Raw genomic sequence first — 14855 nt, forward strand, 5'->3', positions numbered from 1 at the left:
ACAATTCCAATATGAACATGTGTGGCACTTGGGCGATAACTACAAGAGTAAATATGCAAAAGAAAAGGACAAGGAGCAAAAAAAAAATGAGAGACAAACTCAGAGACAGAAATAGCAGACAAGGAACACAATTGGTGCAGGAAAAAGAGATGCAACTTTGTTTTATCTTATCTATGAGCCAGAGGAACTCGTATACCAAAATAACTGTTAGCACACAGCCAATTTATCCTTGAGGATCAGATGACAAACGTGAACTGCTCCATTTTCACTCTCTCCTTAATTATCCCTTAACTAAATTACGTAGTTGTATTATTCTCCCATTATTTTCTCAAAACAGTCCAAGTAATTCTCCAAATACTGCTTTTTACTTTGGTGGAAAAGGGTTGTAGCACTTAAAGGACAACAGCAACAAGGCAACCCAGAAGCGGACGGGGAACATATCCACCTCCCTCCTCTCCACACCCCGCACTATGCCCCTACCTCAACCCTCCTCCTTCCCTCCTCACCTCCACCCCATCCCCTGCCCATCCCTTCCCATCCTCCCCCTCCCATCTCCACCCCTCCTACACCTTCCCATCTCCTCCCCTCTCACCTTCTCATCTCGCCCCTCCTCCCCATCTCAACTCCTCCCCCCCAACCCACCTCCTCTCCCCACCCCATCTTCTCCCCCCCACCCCATCCCCTCCACCCCATCCCAGCTCCTCCTCCCCCCCCATCCCACCTTCTCCCCCACCTCCTCCCCATCCCATCCGCTACCCCCTCACCCACCTCCTCCACCCTACCCCATCCCACCTCCTCCCCACTACCCCAAGCCACCTCCTCCCCACTACCCCATCCCACCTCCTCCCCCACCGAAAACCTCCTCCCCATCCCATCTTCCCACCACTACACCTCCTCCCCCCAACCCCATCCCACCTTCCCCCCAGATCCCCACCCAATCCCTGCTCCTCCTCCCCCCACCCCACCTCCTCTCCCGCATCTTCTCCCCTCACCTCCTCCCCCACTTTCCCCCCTCCCTCTCCCCTCCATCCTCCCTTCCTATCCTCTCCCCCTCCACCCTTCCCAACCACCCTCCCTCACAACCCCCTCCCCCTTTCCCTCCCCCCCATCCTATCCTCTCCCCCCCATCCTATCCTCTCCCCATCCTATCTTCTCTCCCCCATCCTATCCTCTCCCCCCATCCTATCCTCTCCCCCCCCCATCCTATCCTCTTCCCCCTCTCTACTCCACCCCATCCCCTCTCCACCCCACCCCTTCCCCTCTCCACCCCACCCCTTCCCCTCTCCACCCCACCCCTCCCTTCCCAGGGTGTCAGGTTCGATTCCCGGCTTGGATCACTGTGCGGAGTCTGCACTTTCTTCTGGTGTCTGTGTGGGTTTCCTCCGTGGGCTCTAGTTTCCTCCCAGTCCCAAGATATGCAGGTTAGGTGGACTGGCCACGATAAATTGCCCCCAGTGTCCAAAAAGATTGAGTGCGGTTCCTTGGTTATGGGGATAGGATGGAGCTGTGGGCTTAGGTGGGATGCTCTTTCCAACAGCCGGTGCAGTCTCGATTGGCCGAATGGCCTCCTTCTGAATTGTAAATTTTATGATTCTCATTTCCATCCCCTCCCCTCTGATACTGTACCCTAATTATATGTATGAATTGATTTAAATTATTTAGGTCACTTTGAACTTAACATTACAACTTGTTGTCAATCCATTTTTTAAATTTACATCTTGCCACTATTTCACACATAGAGGTCTCTTGTTTCCCATCCTGGGCGATCGCCTTGACGAACAAGAGGTCACAGACCGAACGCTATAACTCTTGTTTACTCTCTCTCTCTCTCTGCACAGAGTGGCTGCCAGGCTAGCAGGGCATTGCCAGCATTTATAAAGTGACATCTCTGATTGTGCCAGGCCCAGGGCAGGAATGAATGAGAAGTGACTCCACAACAGGGAGCCGCTCTGCTCGCCGCCCCCAATTGGACATCACTCCCATTGTGTGGCGTCAGTGTGTGGCCCGGCCCCATGGCAACGCCGCAACACTGGCCTTCTATCGGCCGTTGCCTCCACACTTTTTGAATCGCTGGCTCGAGCTGCACCTTCTGTCGACTCCAACGTCCTATATATACATAGCTTAATCAAGTTTTTTTTTTAACTGGCAGAAATGCCGAAGAAAGTTCTGAGGCTCACGGTGTACTTGAAAATCCAAGCGGTGGGTATCAACAACAGGGCCGATAAGTTTGATTCACAAGCGGCGGCCGTTGGGCCTGAAAGGGGGGGGGGGGGGGGGAACGGTGATGGTGATTGACGTGCGGGTGGACCAATAGGAGACGGGGAGCCGGCCATCCTTTGCTGGGATTTGCGGGAATATTTGCGCTTGATCCAATGGCTGGGCCCGTCGTTCCCCTCCCCCGCCCCCTCAAAATAAAACAACAGGCCTCTTTGTACAACTTTTCACTTTGGAGCATCACATCTGATTTCATTTATATAACGTCATTAATGTAATGAAATGCCCCAATGCACTTTACAGAAGCATTATAAAGCAAATTTAATAGTAAAGAACTCCAGGAGATATTGGGGCAGATGACCAAGAGCTTGGCCAAAGATGTCTTAAAGGAAGGTGAGGTACATAAGTAGAGAGGTTTAGAAGGATCCCAGAGCTTAAGGCCATGACAGCTGAAGGCACATCTGCCTTTGGTGGAATGATTAAAATAATGAATGCTCAAGAGACAAGATATAGAGGATTGCAGATATTTCTATGTTCTATATGCTTGAGGATTTTAAAATCAATGTGTGCTAAACCAGGAGTGAATGTAGGGCACCAATCACAGAGGTGATGGGTGAGCTGTACTTAGTATGAGTTAGGACATGAGCAGCAAAGTCTTGGATGGCCTCAGGTTAATGGAGAGTAGAATGTGCGAAGCCAGCCAGACACATTTTGTAATTGTCAAGTCTAGCAGTGAGAAAGGCATGGATGAGGGTTTAAGTAGCAATGAGCTGAGGCAGGGGTTGAGACGGGCAATGTTATAGATATAGAAATACATGTGGTGTTAGTGATGATTTGATATATAGTCATATTGGTTTTAAATATGACATAAGCATTGGGAACAGTTTAGTTTCACATAAGGCAGTTGCTAGTGTGAGGAACAGAGTTTGTAGCATGGTCCTCCCAAAATTTCCTCTGAATAGTTTCCAACCACATCTATGCATTCAAATCTATGCGTACTTTTAATAATTTTCCATTGTCGACTCCTTGTGCGATAAGCAATTAGTATTTTTAGCTGTACATTTATAGCTTAATGTATGTTTTTGCCTCCTCATTAAATAAATATTGTGAGAAGCTTTCTTTCACGCAAGTCTTATCTTTAAAATATTACCACCTGTGATTGCCGGAACATCTGGTTGTTGATGTAAAAACAACAAAATTATTTTAAAACAATATTTAAAAAATTTCAGTAGAGGTTTAAGAGGACCTCACCTTTTTTTAAAATGAATCAAACACAGCACGAGGACACATTTGAATTATTTATGTCCTTGGCAGCAGTCCATTGCCAATCACTGCAACCGATTTTCTTTATTTTGACTGAAAACCTGGTTAAAATGCTTTGCCTCTGAGTCACAATTGGGCTTGAGGATACTTTGATCCAATAAAAATTTAGAAACTACTAAGTGAACCTTTAACCATTTTATGAATTAAGTTTTGTTTGTTTATGGAATTTATATTTATGAAATAGTTGGGCAGGAGTTTCCATGTGCCCCTGCAACCAGTTTCGCTGCCTGCCATTGGCCAGCGGCGGATCTTTTGTCAACTGAGTTTCCCATTCTATGTACCCCTGCCATCAGGAAATCCCTGGTAGGGGTTTACTGTTGGCAGGACCTGACGATCTTGCCAGCGAGAACGACTGGAAAATTCCGTCCTATGGATGGGAATTTCCAGTTGTACCCTCCCTGAAACCATAAATTTCCACCAAAGGTCAACTGACCTTTAAATGGTCCTTCAAATTTTCCATCCTGCCCATGATGATTCCAGCCACAGGTGGGACCGGAAAATCTACCCCATCAGCAAATTTACTACTGGTTGGTAAATGCTTTAGGGCAGGAACATAGAACAGTACAGCACAGAACAGGCCCTTCGGCCCTCGATGTTGTGCCGAGCAATGATCACCCTACTCAAACCCACGTATCCACCCTATACCCGTAACCCAACAACCCCCCCCCCCACCCCCCAATTACCTTACTTTTTAGGACACTACGGGCAATTTAGCATGGCCAATCCACCTAACCCGCACATCTTTGGACTGTGGGAGGAAACCGGAGCACCCGGAGGAAACCCACGCACACACGGGGAGGATGTGCAGACTCCGCACAGAAAGTGACCCAGCCGGAACCTAAATACAAAACCTGCCTGACAACGGTGAAATGTGGGGCAAGGAGTGGGGTTGGTTTTGGATATTAGTGCATGACACAAAATAGGTTGTGGCTGAATTATTGGTAGAACTTGACATATGAGAGGGCATGAAGGCCTAAAACATCACTGTCAGAAGCAAGTGGTATCAATTAATATTGGTAATAATATGACATTTTATTTTTCTATGCAACATTGTGATCCTTTTTTATTTGAAATAATCAATTATAGGTTACATGCCCTGGAGTGTTCCTACCTGAAAAGAACGATGTTTACGTCAGTGTATGTATGTTAGGAAAATTTCAGAAAACCAAGTTTCTCCCTTCTGTCTTTCCATTGACCTTCAATGACAAAATGAAGATTGAAAAGGTACAATATGTCTTCTTGTTCAAGTATGTTCTAACGAGAGGAAAAAAAATCGAAACATTTTAATTATGAATACTGGAACTAGACAGGTGGCCAAGTAGCATTTGAAAGGGAAAATACAGGTTCAGAAGTAATTGTTTCTGATAATGAAGCTCTAACTGAACTGTTAAACCAGACTTCTTTTTCCAATGCTAATGGATCCACTGTGCATTCCTGCATTTTTTATTTTTATTTGGTATTTTCTAAGTGTAAAGTATTCAACTCTTTTTAGCAATTCAGCTTTATAAAATTTAGCTTTAATATTTTAATTTACATGCCCTGTGGCACTCCACTGGTTACTTCTCTCCAACCTGAGAAAGATCCCATTATCGCTACTCACTGCTTCCTGTTAATTAGCCAATCCTCTATCAATTATATCAATATTACCTCTAACACTGTGAACTCCTAATTGCGTAGTTTATCTTAAGAACCTACCTGCTAGGCTGGGACTGCAGCTGGTGGTAAGGGAACTAACGACAGGGAAAAACATACTTAACCTCATGCTCACCAAATTGCCTGCTGCAGATGCATCTGTCCATGACAGTATACTGATAGAAGTGACCACCGCCCAGTCCTTGTGGAGACAGTCCCATCTTCACATTGAGGATAATGTCCATCATGTTGTGTGGCACATGCATCATGCCAAATGGGATAGACGTCAAACAGATCTAGAAATTCAAGACTGGGCACCCATGAGGCACTGTGGGCCATCAGCAGCAGAATTGACTCAACCACAATCTGCAACCTCATGGCTCGGCATATTCCCCATTCTGCTATTACCACCAAGTCAGGGGACCAACCCTAGGTTCAATGAAGAGTGCTGGATAGCATGCCAGGTGCAACAGCAGGTTGATGTGTCAATGTGGTGAAGCTATAACACAGGACTACTTGCATGCCAAACAACAAGTGATAGACAGAGCTAAGCAACTCCACAATGTACTGGGGCGGCATGGTAGCACAGTGGTTAACACTGTTGCTTCACAGTGCCAGGGACTTGGGTTTGATTCCCGGCTTGGGTCACCCTGTGCGGAGTCTGCATGTTCTCCCCGTGTCTACGCAGGTTTCCTCCGGTGGCTCCGGTTTCCTCCCACAGTCCAAAGATGTGTAGGTTAGGTGGATTGGCCATGCTAAATTGCCATTGGTGTCCAAAAAGGTTAGGTGGGGTTACAGGGTTACTGAGATAGGATGGAGGTGTGTGCTTGGGTGGGGTGCTCTTTTCAATAGCTGGTGCAGACTCGATGGGCTGAATGGCTTCCGTTTCCACTGTAAATTCTATGATTCAATGAATGCATCATAGGATCCTTTTATTGTGTCTCGTGGTAGGATGTTAATCTGATACAGAGCACGTTGTCAGGGAGTCATTGTCATATGAGAGTACCTTTAAGAAATGGATGTTTAAGCAATGTACCTTTAAGAAATGCAGCAGCTCATATTACTGAAGTGATGTCTGAGGGTGGGGGGAGCTGAGCTGAGCTCACTTCTGCTTTTGGTTTCAGTTTGATGAGAAAGCTGGGAGTGTGTGTGTTTTGCAAAAAGCTGCAAGAAGAAAAACACAGAACTGGTCTGTTGATGTCTTGAAAATCCAAAGACTATAAGTATATTGAATATAACCTCATGTCTGTTGTTAAAGGTGAAGTCTTTTGGAGGTTTGAAGGAACATATTGAGGGATTATTTAGTGTTATATTATTTTCGGGGTTATCTTTGAAGTAAGGGGTGTTAGTGATCCAATGTTTATTTAAAATATTAAGTTGAATTCATGGAATAAACATTGTTTTGTGTTTAAAAACCAAGTGTTCATAATTGTAATACTACACCTGGAGAACAAGCTGTGTGCTTCAAAAGCAACAGTACATTAAAGGGGGAGGTTGGTTGAACTCCATGATACATTTTGGGGTTCTGAAAACACCCCTCACCCATAACAATTGGGGCTCGAGGGGGATAAAAGTCTATCTATTGCATTAGCTTTTGTGAACTTAAAGGCAGTGAAGAATTGTTGCTTTTCTGGTGTGGTATTTTAGTTTAAGTGGGGAGAGTGTTGTGAACAATGGCTCTTTCAGAGGCTCAGAAGTTTTTGGGGGTGGAGAATGTCACACGCAGCACCTTACGGACAGAGACGAAAAGCAGACTGTTAGATTTGGCAAAAACATTGCAGTTAACATTACCTGACAAAATGCGAAAAGTTGAGGTAATTATGGTGGTGGTTAAGCATTTAAAGTTGCCTGAGATAGAGTCTGACTTATTGGAAATGGTAAAAATTCAGTTGCAAATTAAACAAATGGAACATGAGAAAGAATTAAAGTGGCTTGAATATGAAAGAGAGAGAGAGGAAAAAGAAAGAGAGAGAGAAAGAAAGGAAAAAGAAAGAAAGAGAGAGAGAATAAAAAGAAAAGGAGAGAGAGGAAAGGAGAAAAGAAAGAATAGCCCTAGCAGAACAAAAAGAAAAAGAAAGGGAGATACAGATCAGGGAAAAAGATAAAGCGATGGAGTTTGAACTCAAGAAAATGGCCATGAAACATGAAAGTCAATTAAAATTGGCAGACATAAAGGGAAACGTACAGTTGGATGATAGTGATGAGGATAGTGAGAAAGAGCGTCATAGTCGAAGGCTTGGTGGGAATCTATTTAAATATGTCCAAGCATTGCCAAAGTTTGATGAGAAGGAAGTGGAAGCCTTTTTCTTTTCATTTGAGAAGGTAGCTAAACAAATGAAATGGCCATAGGACATGTGGGTGTTACTGATTCAAACAAAGCTGTTAGGTAGAGCTTGTGAAGTGTTTGCATCACTACTGGAGGAGGTATCTGGAACGTATGAGGAGGTGAAGAAATCCATCTTATGTGCATATGAGCTAGTGCCTGAAGCTTACAGACAAAGGTTTAGAAATTTAAGGAAAGAATTTGGTCAAACATACATGGAGTTTGAAAGGCTTAAACAGAGTAATTTTGATAGGTGGATAAGGGCTTTGAAAATAGACCAAACGTATGAAGCTCTCAGAGAAATTATACTTTTGGAGGAGTTTAAAAATTTAATTCCTGATGTAGTGAGAACTCATGTGGAAGAACAGAGGGTTAAAACTGCAAGATTAGCAGCAGAAATGGCATATAATTATGAATTAGTTCATAAATCAAAGATTGGTTTCCGACATCAGTTTCAGCCGGTGAGGGATAGAAACTGGGGACATGAGAAATACTCAAGTGGTAAAGATAAAGGTGATCTGATGGGAGACATTAAAGAGAGTGTACCTCAGATTAAAATAGAAATCCAGTAGTGTGGAAAAGAAATAAAAAGTTTCAAATGTTTTCACTGCAATAAACTAGGCCATGTAAAGTCACAGTGTTGGTGGTTGAAGAAAAGCACTGGGAAGGCTGATGTGGTAAAACAGAATAAGACAGTGGGATTTGTTAGAGTGGTAAAGGAAAGCCCAAGGGAAGCGAAGGAGGTGCAAATGATTGTACAGCCTGTTCAAGAAGTAATTGTTAAGAAGGTGCCAGATGTCTTTAAAGAATTTACTTGTGTGGGTAACGTTTACGTGTATCAGGAGGAGCAGGTAAAGAAGTCACAATTTTAAGAGATACAGGGGCTAGTCAATCTTTAATGGTAAGAGATAGGAATTATGTAGTTTGGGAAGAATATTGCCAGAAAAGGTGGTGATATGTGGAATTCAGGGTGAGAGGAGTAGCGTGCCATTATATAAGGTAAGGTTGGAAAGTCCAGTGAAGAGTGGTGAAGTGGTAGTAGGAGTAATAGATCAACTATCTTGATCTGTACAGGAATACAGTTTATCTTGGGGAATGATATAGCTGGATCGCAGATGGGAGTGATGCCTACTGTGGTTGATAAGCAAGTGGAAAATCAGACAACTGAAGTGTTGAAGGACGGATATCCTGGGATTCTTCCGGATTGTGTAGTAACCCGGTCACAAAGTCACAGGTTAAGACAAGAGAAGAAATCAAAGAGTGAAGATGAAGTTGAAGTGCAATTATCAGAAACGATTTTTGATCAGATGGTTGAAAAAGAACAAGTACAGGTGGAGGATGAGGCGGATATTTTTAGTTCAGGAAAATTGGCGGAGTTACAACAGAAAGATGTAGAAATACAATGGATATATCCGAAAGCATATACGGAAGAGGAATCTGAGAGTATACCAGAGTGTTATTACCGTAAAAGTGATGTCTTGATGAGAAAATGGAGATCTGTACATATGCAGGCGGATGAAAAGTGGGCAGAAGTTCATCAAGTAGTATTGCCGGTAGGGTATAGAAAGGAGGTGTTGCGAGTTGCACATGAGGTACCAGTGGGAGGTCATTTGGGAATCAGGAAAACTCAAGCTAAAATCCAGAAACATTTTTATTGGCCTGGACGACATAAAGATGTAGTTAAATTTTGTCAATCATGTCACACATGTCAAGTGATAGGGAAACCTTAAGCAGTGATGAAATCAGCGCCCTTAATACCCATTCCAGCATTTGAGGAACCTTTTACGAGGGCCCTAATTGATTGTGTAGGACCGCTTCCTAAAACGAATATCAATATCTTTTGACTATAATGGATGTGTCTACTAGGTTTCCAGAGGCCATTCCAGTACGTAATATTACAGCTAAAAGGATTGTGGAGGAGTTACTTAAATTCTTTACTAGATATGGACTACCCACAGAAATTCAATCGAATCAAGGATCAAATTTCACTTCAAAGTTATTCAAAGCAGTTATGCATAGCTTAGGAATAAAACAATTTAAATCAACTGCGTACCATCCAGAATCGCAGGGAGCGTTAAAAAGGTGGCATCAGACATTAAAGACAATGTTGAGGGTGTATTGTCAAGATTATCCAGAGGATTGGGATAAAGGAATTCCATTCATATTGTTTGCAATTAGGGATGCACCTAATCAGTCTACCAAATTTAGTCCTTTTGAACTATTTTTTGGTCATGACGTAACAGGACCACTTAAATTGATTAAGAAAAAATTGGTGGGTGAGAAATCGTAAATTACGCTATTGGATTATGTGTCAAATTTTAGGGAATGATTAAATAGAGCAGGTGAATTGGCTAGACAACATTTGAAAATTGCACTAAATGTGATGAAACGGGTAGCGGACAACAAATCCAAAGTTCGTAGTTTTGTCAGTGGGGATAAAGTTTTAGTGTTTTTACCAGTGGTAGGTGAGCCTTTAAAAGCAAGGTTTTGTGGACCGTATCAGATTGAAAGGAAATTAAGTGAGGTGAATTATGTGGTAAAAACACCAGATATAAGGAAGACTCACCGAGTGTGTCATGTGAATATGCTTAAAAGGTACTTTGAAAGGGAAGGAGAGAAAAAGGAAGTTTTCATGATTACATCTCAAAGTGATGAACCAAATCCAGATGACTGTGAATTTGACATACCTCAAATTAAATTGGAAAATGAGGATGTTCTAAAAAATTGGGATGAATTGTTAAGTTACCTTCCAGAGGAAAAACAAACTGACCTGAAAGAGTTATTGATATCACATGGGCAAGTTTGTAGAGATAAGTTGGGAAGTACTAAAATACATTATGTAGATGTGGGAAATGCTGTTCCGATCAAACAGCATCCATATAGACTTAACTCTTTAAACTTGGCACAGGTTAACAAAGAGATTGAGAGTATGCTTAAAAATGGCATAATTGAAGTGGGTTGCAGCCAATGGAGCTCACCCATAGTGATGGTACCTAAACCAGACGGTTTAGTGTGTGGACTATCGAAAGGTGAATGCAGTTACAAGACCCGACTCTTATCCTACCCCACGTTTGAAGGATTGCATTGAGAAAATGGGACAATCTGCTTTTATTTCCAACTTCCAGACCTGGAAAGAATATTTAAAACATTGTATGAAGTTCTTCGATCAACTTCAGGTGGCGGGTTTGGTGATGAACCTAGCCGAAAGTGAATTTGGAGAAGCCCGAATCACTTTCCTTGAGGAGTTTCCGATACCCTCAAGACGACGGGAAATAATGCAATTTCTTAGCATGAGTGGATTTGATCGAACCTTTGTGCAAATGTTTTGTGGCGTGATTACTCCACTGATGGACTTGCTAAAGAAACGTCAAAAATTCCAATGGACAGGGGACTTTCAACAGGCATTTGACTGCCTGAAAGCTGTGGTAACCATTGTTCCTGTATTGGAAAATTGCAAGAGGCTCTGTGGTCAAATTGAACTAAAGTATCTGGTTCTAAAGAGAAATGCCGAGGAGTAGAGGAATGGATGGATTGTGCAGAGACTTTCTTGTTCAAAGAGACTGTCAATCGAGAAGGCTTTCGGTTGGAGGAAGAAGAATGAAGAAAAATGGTCTATATTGTTATACCTGTTTGCATGTGTTGTTTTTTTGAACCGGTAAAGTGTTTTACTGTGTGCATTTCTTAATTGATGGTGCAAAGGTGAAAAATGAAACCACCTTGAAGGTGATGGTTTATTTATTTTTTTCTTGGGGGGAGGTGTCATGTGAGAGTACCTTTAAAAAATGGATGTTTAAGCAATGTACCTTTAAGAAATGGAGCAGCTCATTTTACTGAAGTGATGTCAGAGGGTGGGGGGAGCTGAGCTGAGCTCACTTCTGCTTTTGGTTTCAGTTTGAGGAGAAAGCTGGGAGTGTGTGTGTGTTTTGCAAAAAGCTGCAAGAAGAAAAACACAGAACTGGTCTGTTGATGTCTGAAAATCCAAATACTATAAGTACATTGAATATAACCTCATGTCTGTTGTTAAGGGTGAAGTCTTTTGGAGGTTTGAAGGAACATTTTGAGGGATTATTTTCAGGGTTATCTTTGAAGTAAGGGGTGTTAGTGATCCAATGTTTATTTAAAAGGTTAGGTTGAATTCATGGAATAAACATTGTTTTGTGTTTAAAAACCAACTGTCCACAATTGTAATACTACACCTGGAGAACAAGCCGTGTGCTTCAAAAGCAACAATACATTAAAGGGGGAGGTTGGTTGAACTCCATGATACATTTTGGGGTTCTGAAAATACCCCTCACCCATAACATCATGCTACTCCTCTGGAACTTACACCTAACACTGACCAATTACATGTACGTCTTATTACCCTCTCCTTCTGAAGGTGACCAGATGTGCCTCTCTTTATCTTGAGTCCCAGGTCACATGACCTTGCTCTGGATAACGCATGGTGTGTCTGTACCGCCACCTGCTTGTTGGAGGTCTCGCACCATCCAACTATGATATAACCCTTGGCATATCATCACACTTGCTACCGGGTCTCAGATCAACTCCATTTAGTCTATTTGTGCCGTCAGTTCATTTATCTTCTTTTTTATTCTACGTGCATTAAGATGGTGAAGTCTTCATTTTGTTTTTCTACCATGGTTCCTTACACTAAGCTTATCTCTAGGAATATTAGAGCCTCAGTTTGTATTTTGACTATTATTCCATGTCTTCCTCTTTTTCTGTCTTTTATTTCTAATCCAGTTTCCATCCCCTCTGACTCCCTGCTCATGTACCCATATCTCTGCCATACTAGCTTAAAGCCGCCTCAGCAGCACTGGGAAACACCCCAGCAAGGATATTGATCCCAGTCCTGTTTGGGTGTAACCCGCCCAGTTTAGACGGGTCACATCTTCTACAGAACCTGTCCCAATGCCTCAGGAATCTGAAACCCATCATCCTAGACCACCCATCTAGCCACGTATTCACCTTACTTATTGCTCTATTTCTGCTCTCACCAACATGTGGCGCTAGGAGTAATCCTAAAGTGACTACCTTAGAGGGCCTACTTCTTAATTTATCACTTTATTCAGCTTTCAATTCATCACTATATTCAGCTTTCAAGACCTCATCCATTTTTTTTAACCTATGTCATTGATATCAATGTGTACCATGACCGTTGGTTCTTCACCCTCCCCCTCTCCCTCCAATATCTTCTGCAGCCTGTGACATTCTGGATCCTAGACTAGGGAGGCAACATACCATCCTGGCATAACTTATGTGGCCACAGATACGTCTATCTTTTCCCCTAACAATTGAATCTCCTACCACTTTAGCCCTATCTCTCTTTTCCCTCCCCGTCTGCACAGTTGAGCCATCCATGGTGTCACGGACTTGGCCTTCACTGCATTCCCCTGAGAAGTCATTATGCCCAACAGTATCCAAAGCAGCGTATCTATTTGAGAAGGGAATGGTGCTGGGGAAATTCTGCACTGCCAGCTTACCCGTACTCTGCGTGGTAGTAACCCATTCCCTTTTTGCCTGTGCAGACTTAGCCTGGGGTGTCACCACCTCGTTAAATGTGCTATCCATGAAAATCTCAGCCTCACAAGGCTGCAGAGTGACTCCAGTTGCTGGTCCCTCTCCGAAATACGGGTTTCAAGTACCTGCAGCAGGTGACACTTCCTGAGTGGATTTCCCCTTTCGCAAGGTTAGTTTTGAATGTTGCGCCAAATGAAAAGGATGTCGGGTATCCAGAAATTATCTCATCAAGGAGAGCAAGCATTCAATTCAAGCAGCAGCATAACAGGAAGTAAAAAAACTGAATCCCTTCACCATTAATTTAAAATGTTACTGTCAGCGAAATTAACGAATGGGAGACACACATGATGATTAGGGTAAAAGTTAATATATAAACAAACGTTGAAAACTAATCTTACGATTGTTTGAAATTTCTTATCCTGTTGTAGAATTTGAAATAATTATTTCATGGGATGTGGGCTGAGATGATTAGGCCAGCATTTATTATCCATTCCTAATTGCCCTTGAGAAGGCTGTGGTGAGCAGCCTTCTTGAACCGCTGCAGTTCCTGTGGTGTAGGTACATCTACACAGCTGTTAGAAATAGAGTTCTAAGATGTTAATCCAGTGACACTGAAGGAATAGTGATATAGTTCCAAGTCAGGGTGATGTGTAGCTTGGATGAGTACTTGCTGATAATGGTGTTTGTATGTATCTGCTGCCTTTGTTCTGCTATGTAGTGGAGGTTGTAGGTTTGGAAGGTACTGTCGAAGAAGCCTTGGTGAGTTGCTGCAGTGCATTTTATGGACAGTACATACTGCTGCCACTGCAACGGTGGGCGAGGGATTGAATGTTGAAGTTGGTGGATGGGGTGCCAATCAAGTGGGCTGCTTTGTCCTGGATGGGTCAAGCTTCTTGAGTGTTGTTGGATCTGTACTCATTCAGGAATCCTGATTTAGAATTTTTCAATGGTTACTCATCGCAGAACTCCTGGCCTGTGACCTGCTCTTGTAGCTACAGTATTTATATGGCTAGTCTAGTTCAGTTTCTGGTCAATGGTTACTCGCAGGGTGTTAATATTGGATTGGATTGGATTGGATTTGTTTATTGTCACGTGTACAAGGTACAGTGAAAAGTATTTTTCTGCAAGCAGCTCAACAGATCATTCAGTACATGGGAAGAAAAGGGAATTGAACAGAATTCAAGAAAATACATGAGAATACATAATAGGGCAACACAAGATATACAATGTAACTACATAAGCATTGGCATCGGATGAAGCAGACAGGGTGTAGTGTTAATGAGGACAGTCCATAAAAGGGTCATTTAGGAGTCTGGTGACAGTGGGGAAGAAGCTGTTTTTGAGTCTGTTCGTCCGTGTTCTCAGACTTCTGAATCTCCTGCCCGATGGAAGAAGTTGGAAAAGTGAGTAAGCCGGGTGGGAGGGATCCTTGATTATGCTGCCTGCTTTCCCCCGGCAGCGGGAGGTGTAGATGGAATCAATGGATGGGAGGCAGGTTCGTGTGATGGACTGGGCAGTATTCACGACTCTCTGAAGTTCCTTGCGGTCCTGGGCCGAGCAGTTGCCATACCAGGCTGTGATGCAGCCCGAGAGGATGCTCGCTATAGTGCATCTGTAAAAGTTGGTAAGGGTTAATATGGACATGCCAAATTTCCTTAGTTTCCTGAGGAAGTAAAGGCGCTGTTGTGCTTTCTTGGTGATAGCGTCGACATGAGTGGACCAGGATAGATTTTTGGTGATGTGCACCCCTAGGAATTTGAAACTGCTCACCATCTCTACCTCGGCTCCGTTGATGCTGACAGGGGTGTGTACAGTACTATGCTTCCTGAAGTCGATGACCAGC

At 43.1% G+C, this 14855-nt stretch overlaps 1 protein-coding gene across 6 annotated transcripts in view; it reads left to right on the plus strand.

Annotated features, from left to right (window-relative positions):
• Positions 1 to 1851: 1851 nt before the first annotated feature.
• spata6 (spermatogenesis associated 6) overlaps positions 1852 to 14855 on the plus strand; it is a 156545-nt gene continuing 143541 nt past the window's right edge. For 3 of the 6 annotated variants that reach the window (XM_038794300.1, XM_038794303.1, XM_038794305.1), the window contains exons 1-2: positions 2152 to 2199; positions 4624 to 4761. In XM_038794300.1, the coding sequence (XP_038650228.1) occupies positions 2152 to 2199; positions 4624 to 4761 (186 nt within the window). Of the gene's footprint in view, positions 2200 to 2460; positions 2608 to 4623; positions 4762 to 14855 lie in introns of those variants that run through there. The other 3 variants (XM_038794301.1, XM_038794304.1, XM_038794302.1) reach the window with 3 other exon arrangements.

Source organism: Scyliorhinus canicula, chromosome 4, assembly GCF_902713615.1.
Source record: "Scyliorhinus canicula chromosome 4, sScyCan1.1, whole genome shotgun sequence".
NCBI classification, from domain to species: domain Eukaryota; kingdom Metazoa; phylum Chordata; class Chondrichthyes; order Carcharhiniformes; family Scyliorhinidae; genus Scyliorhinus; species Scyliorhinus canicula.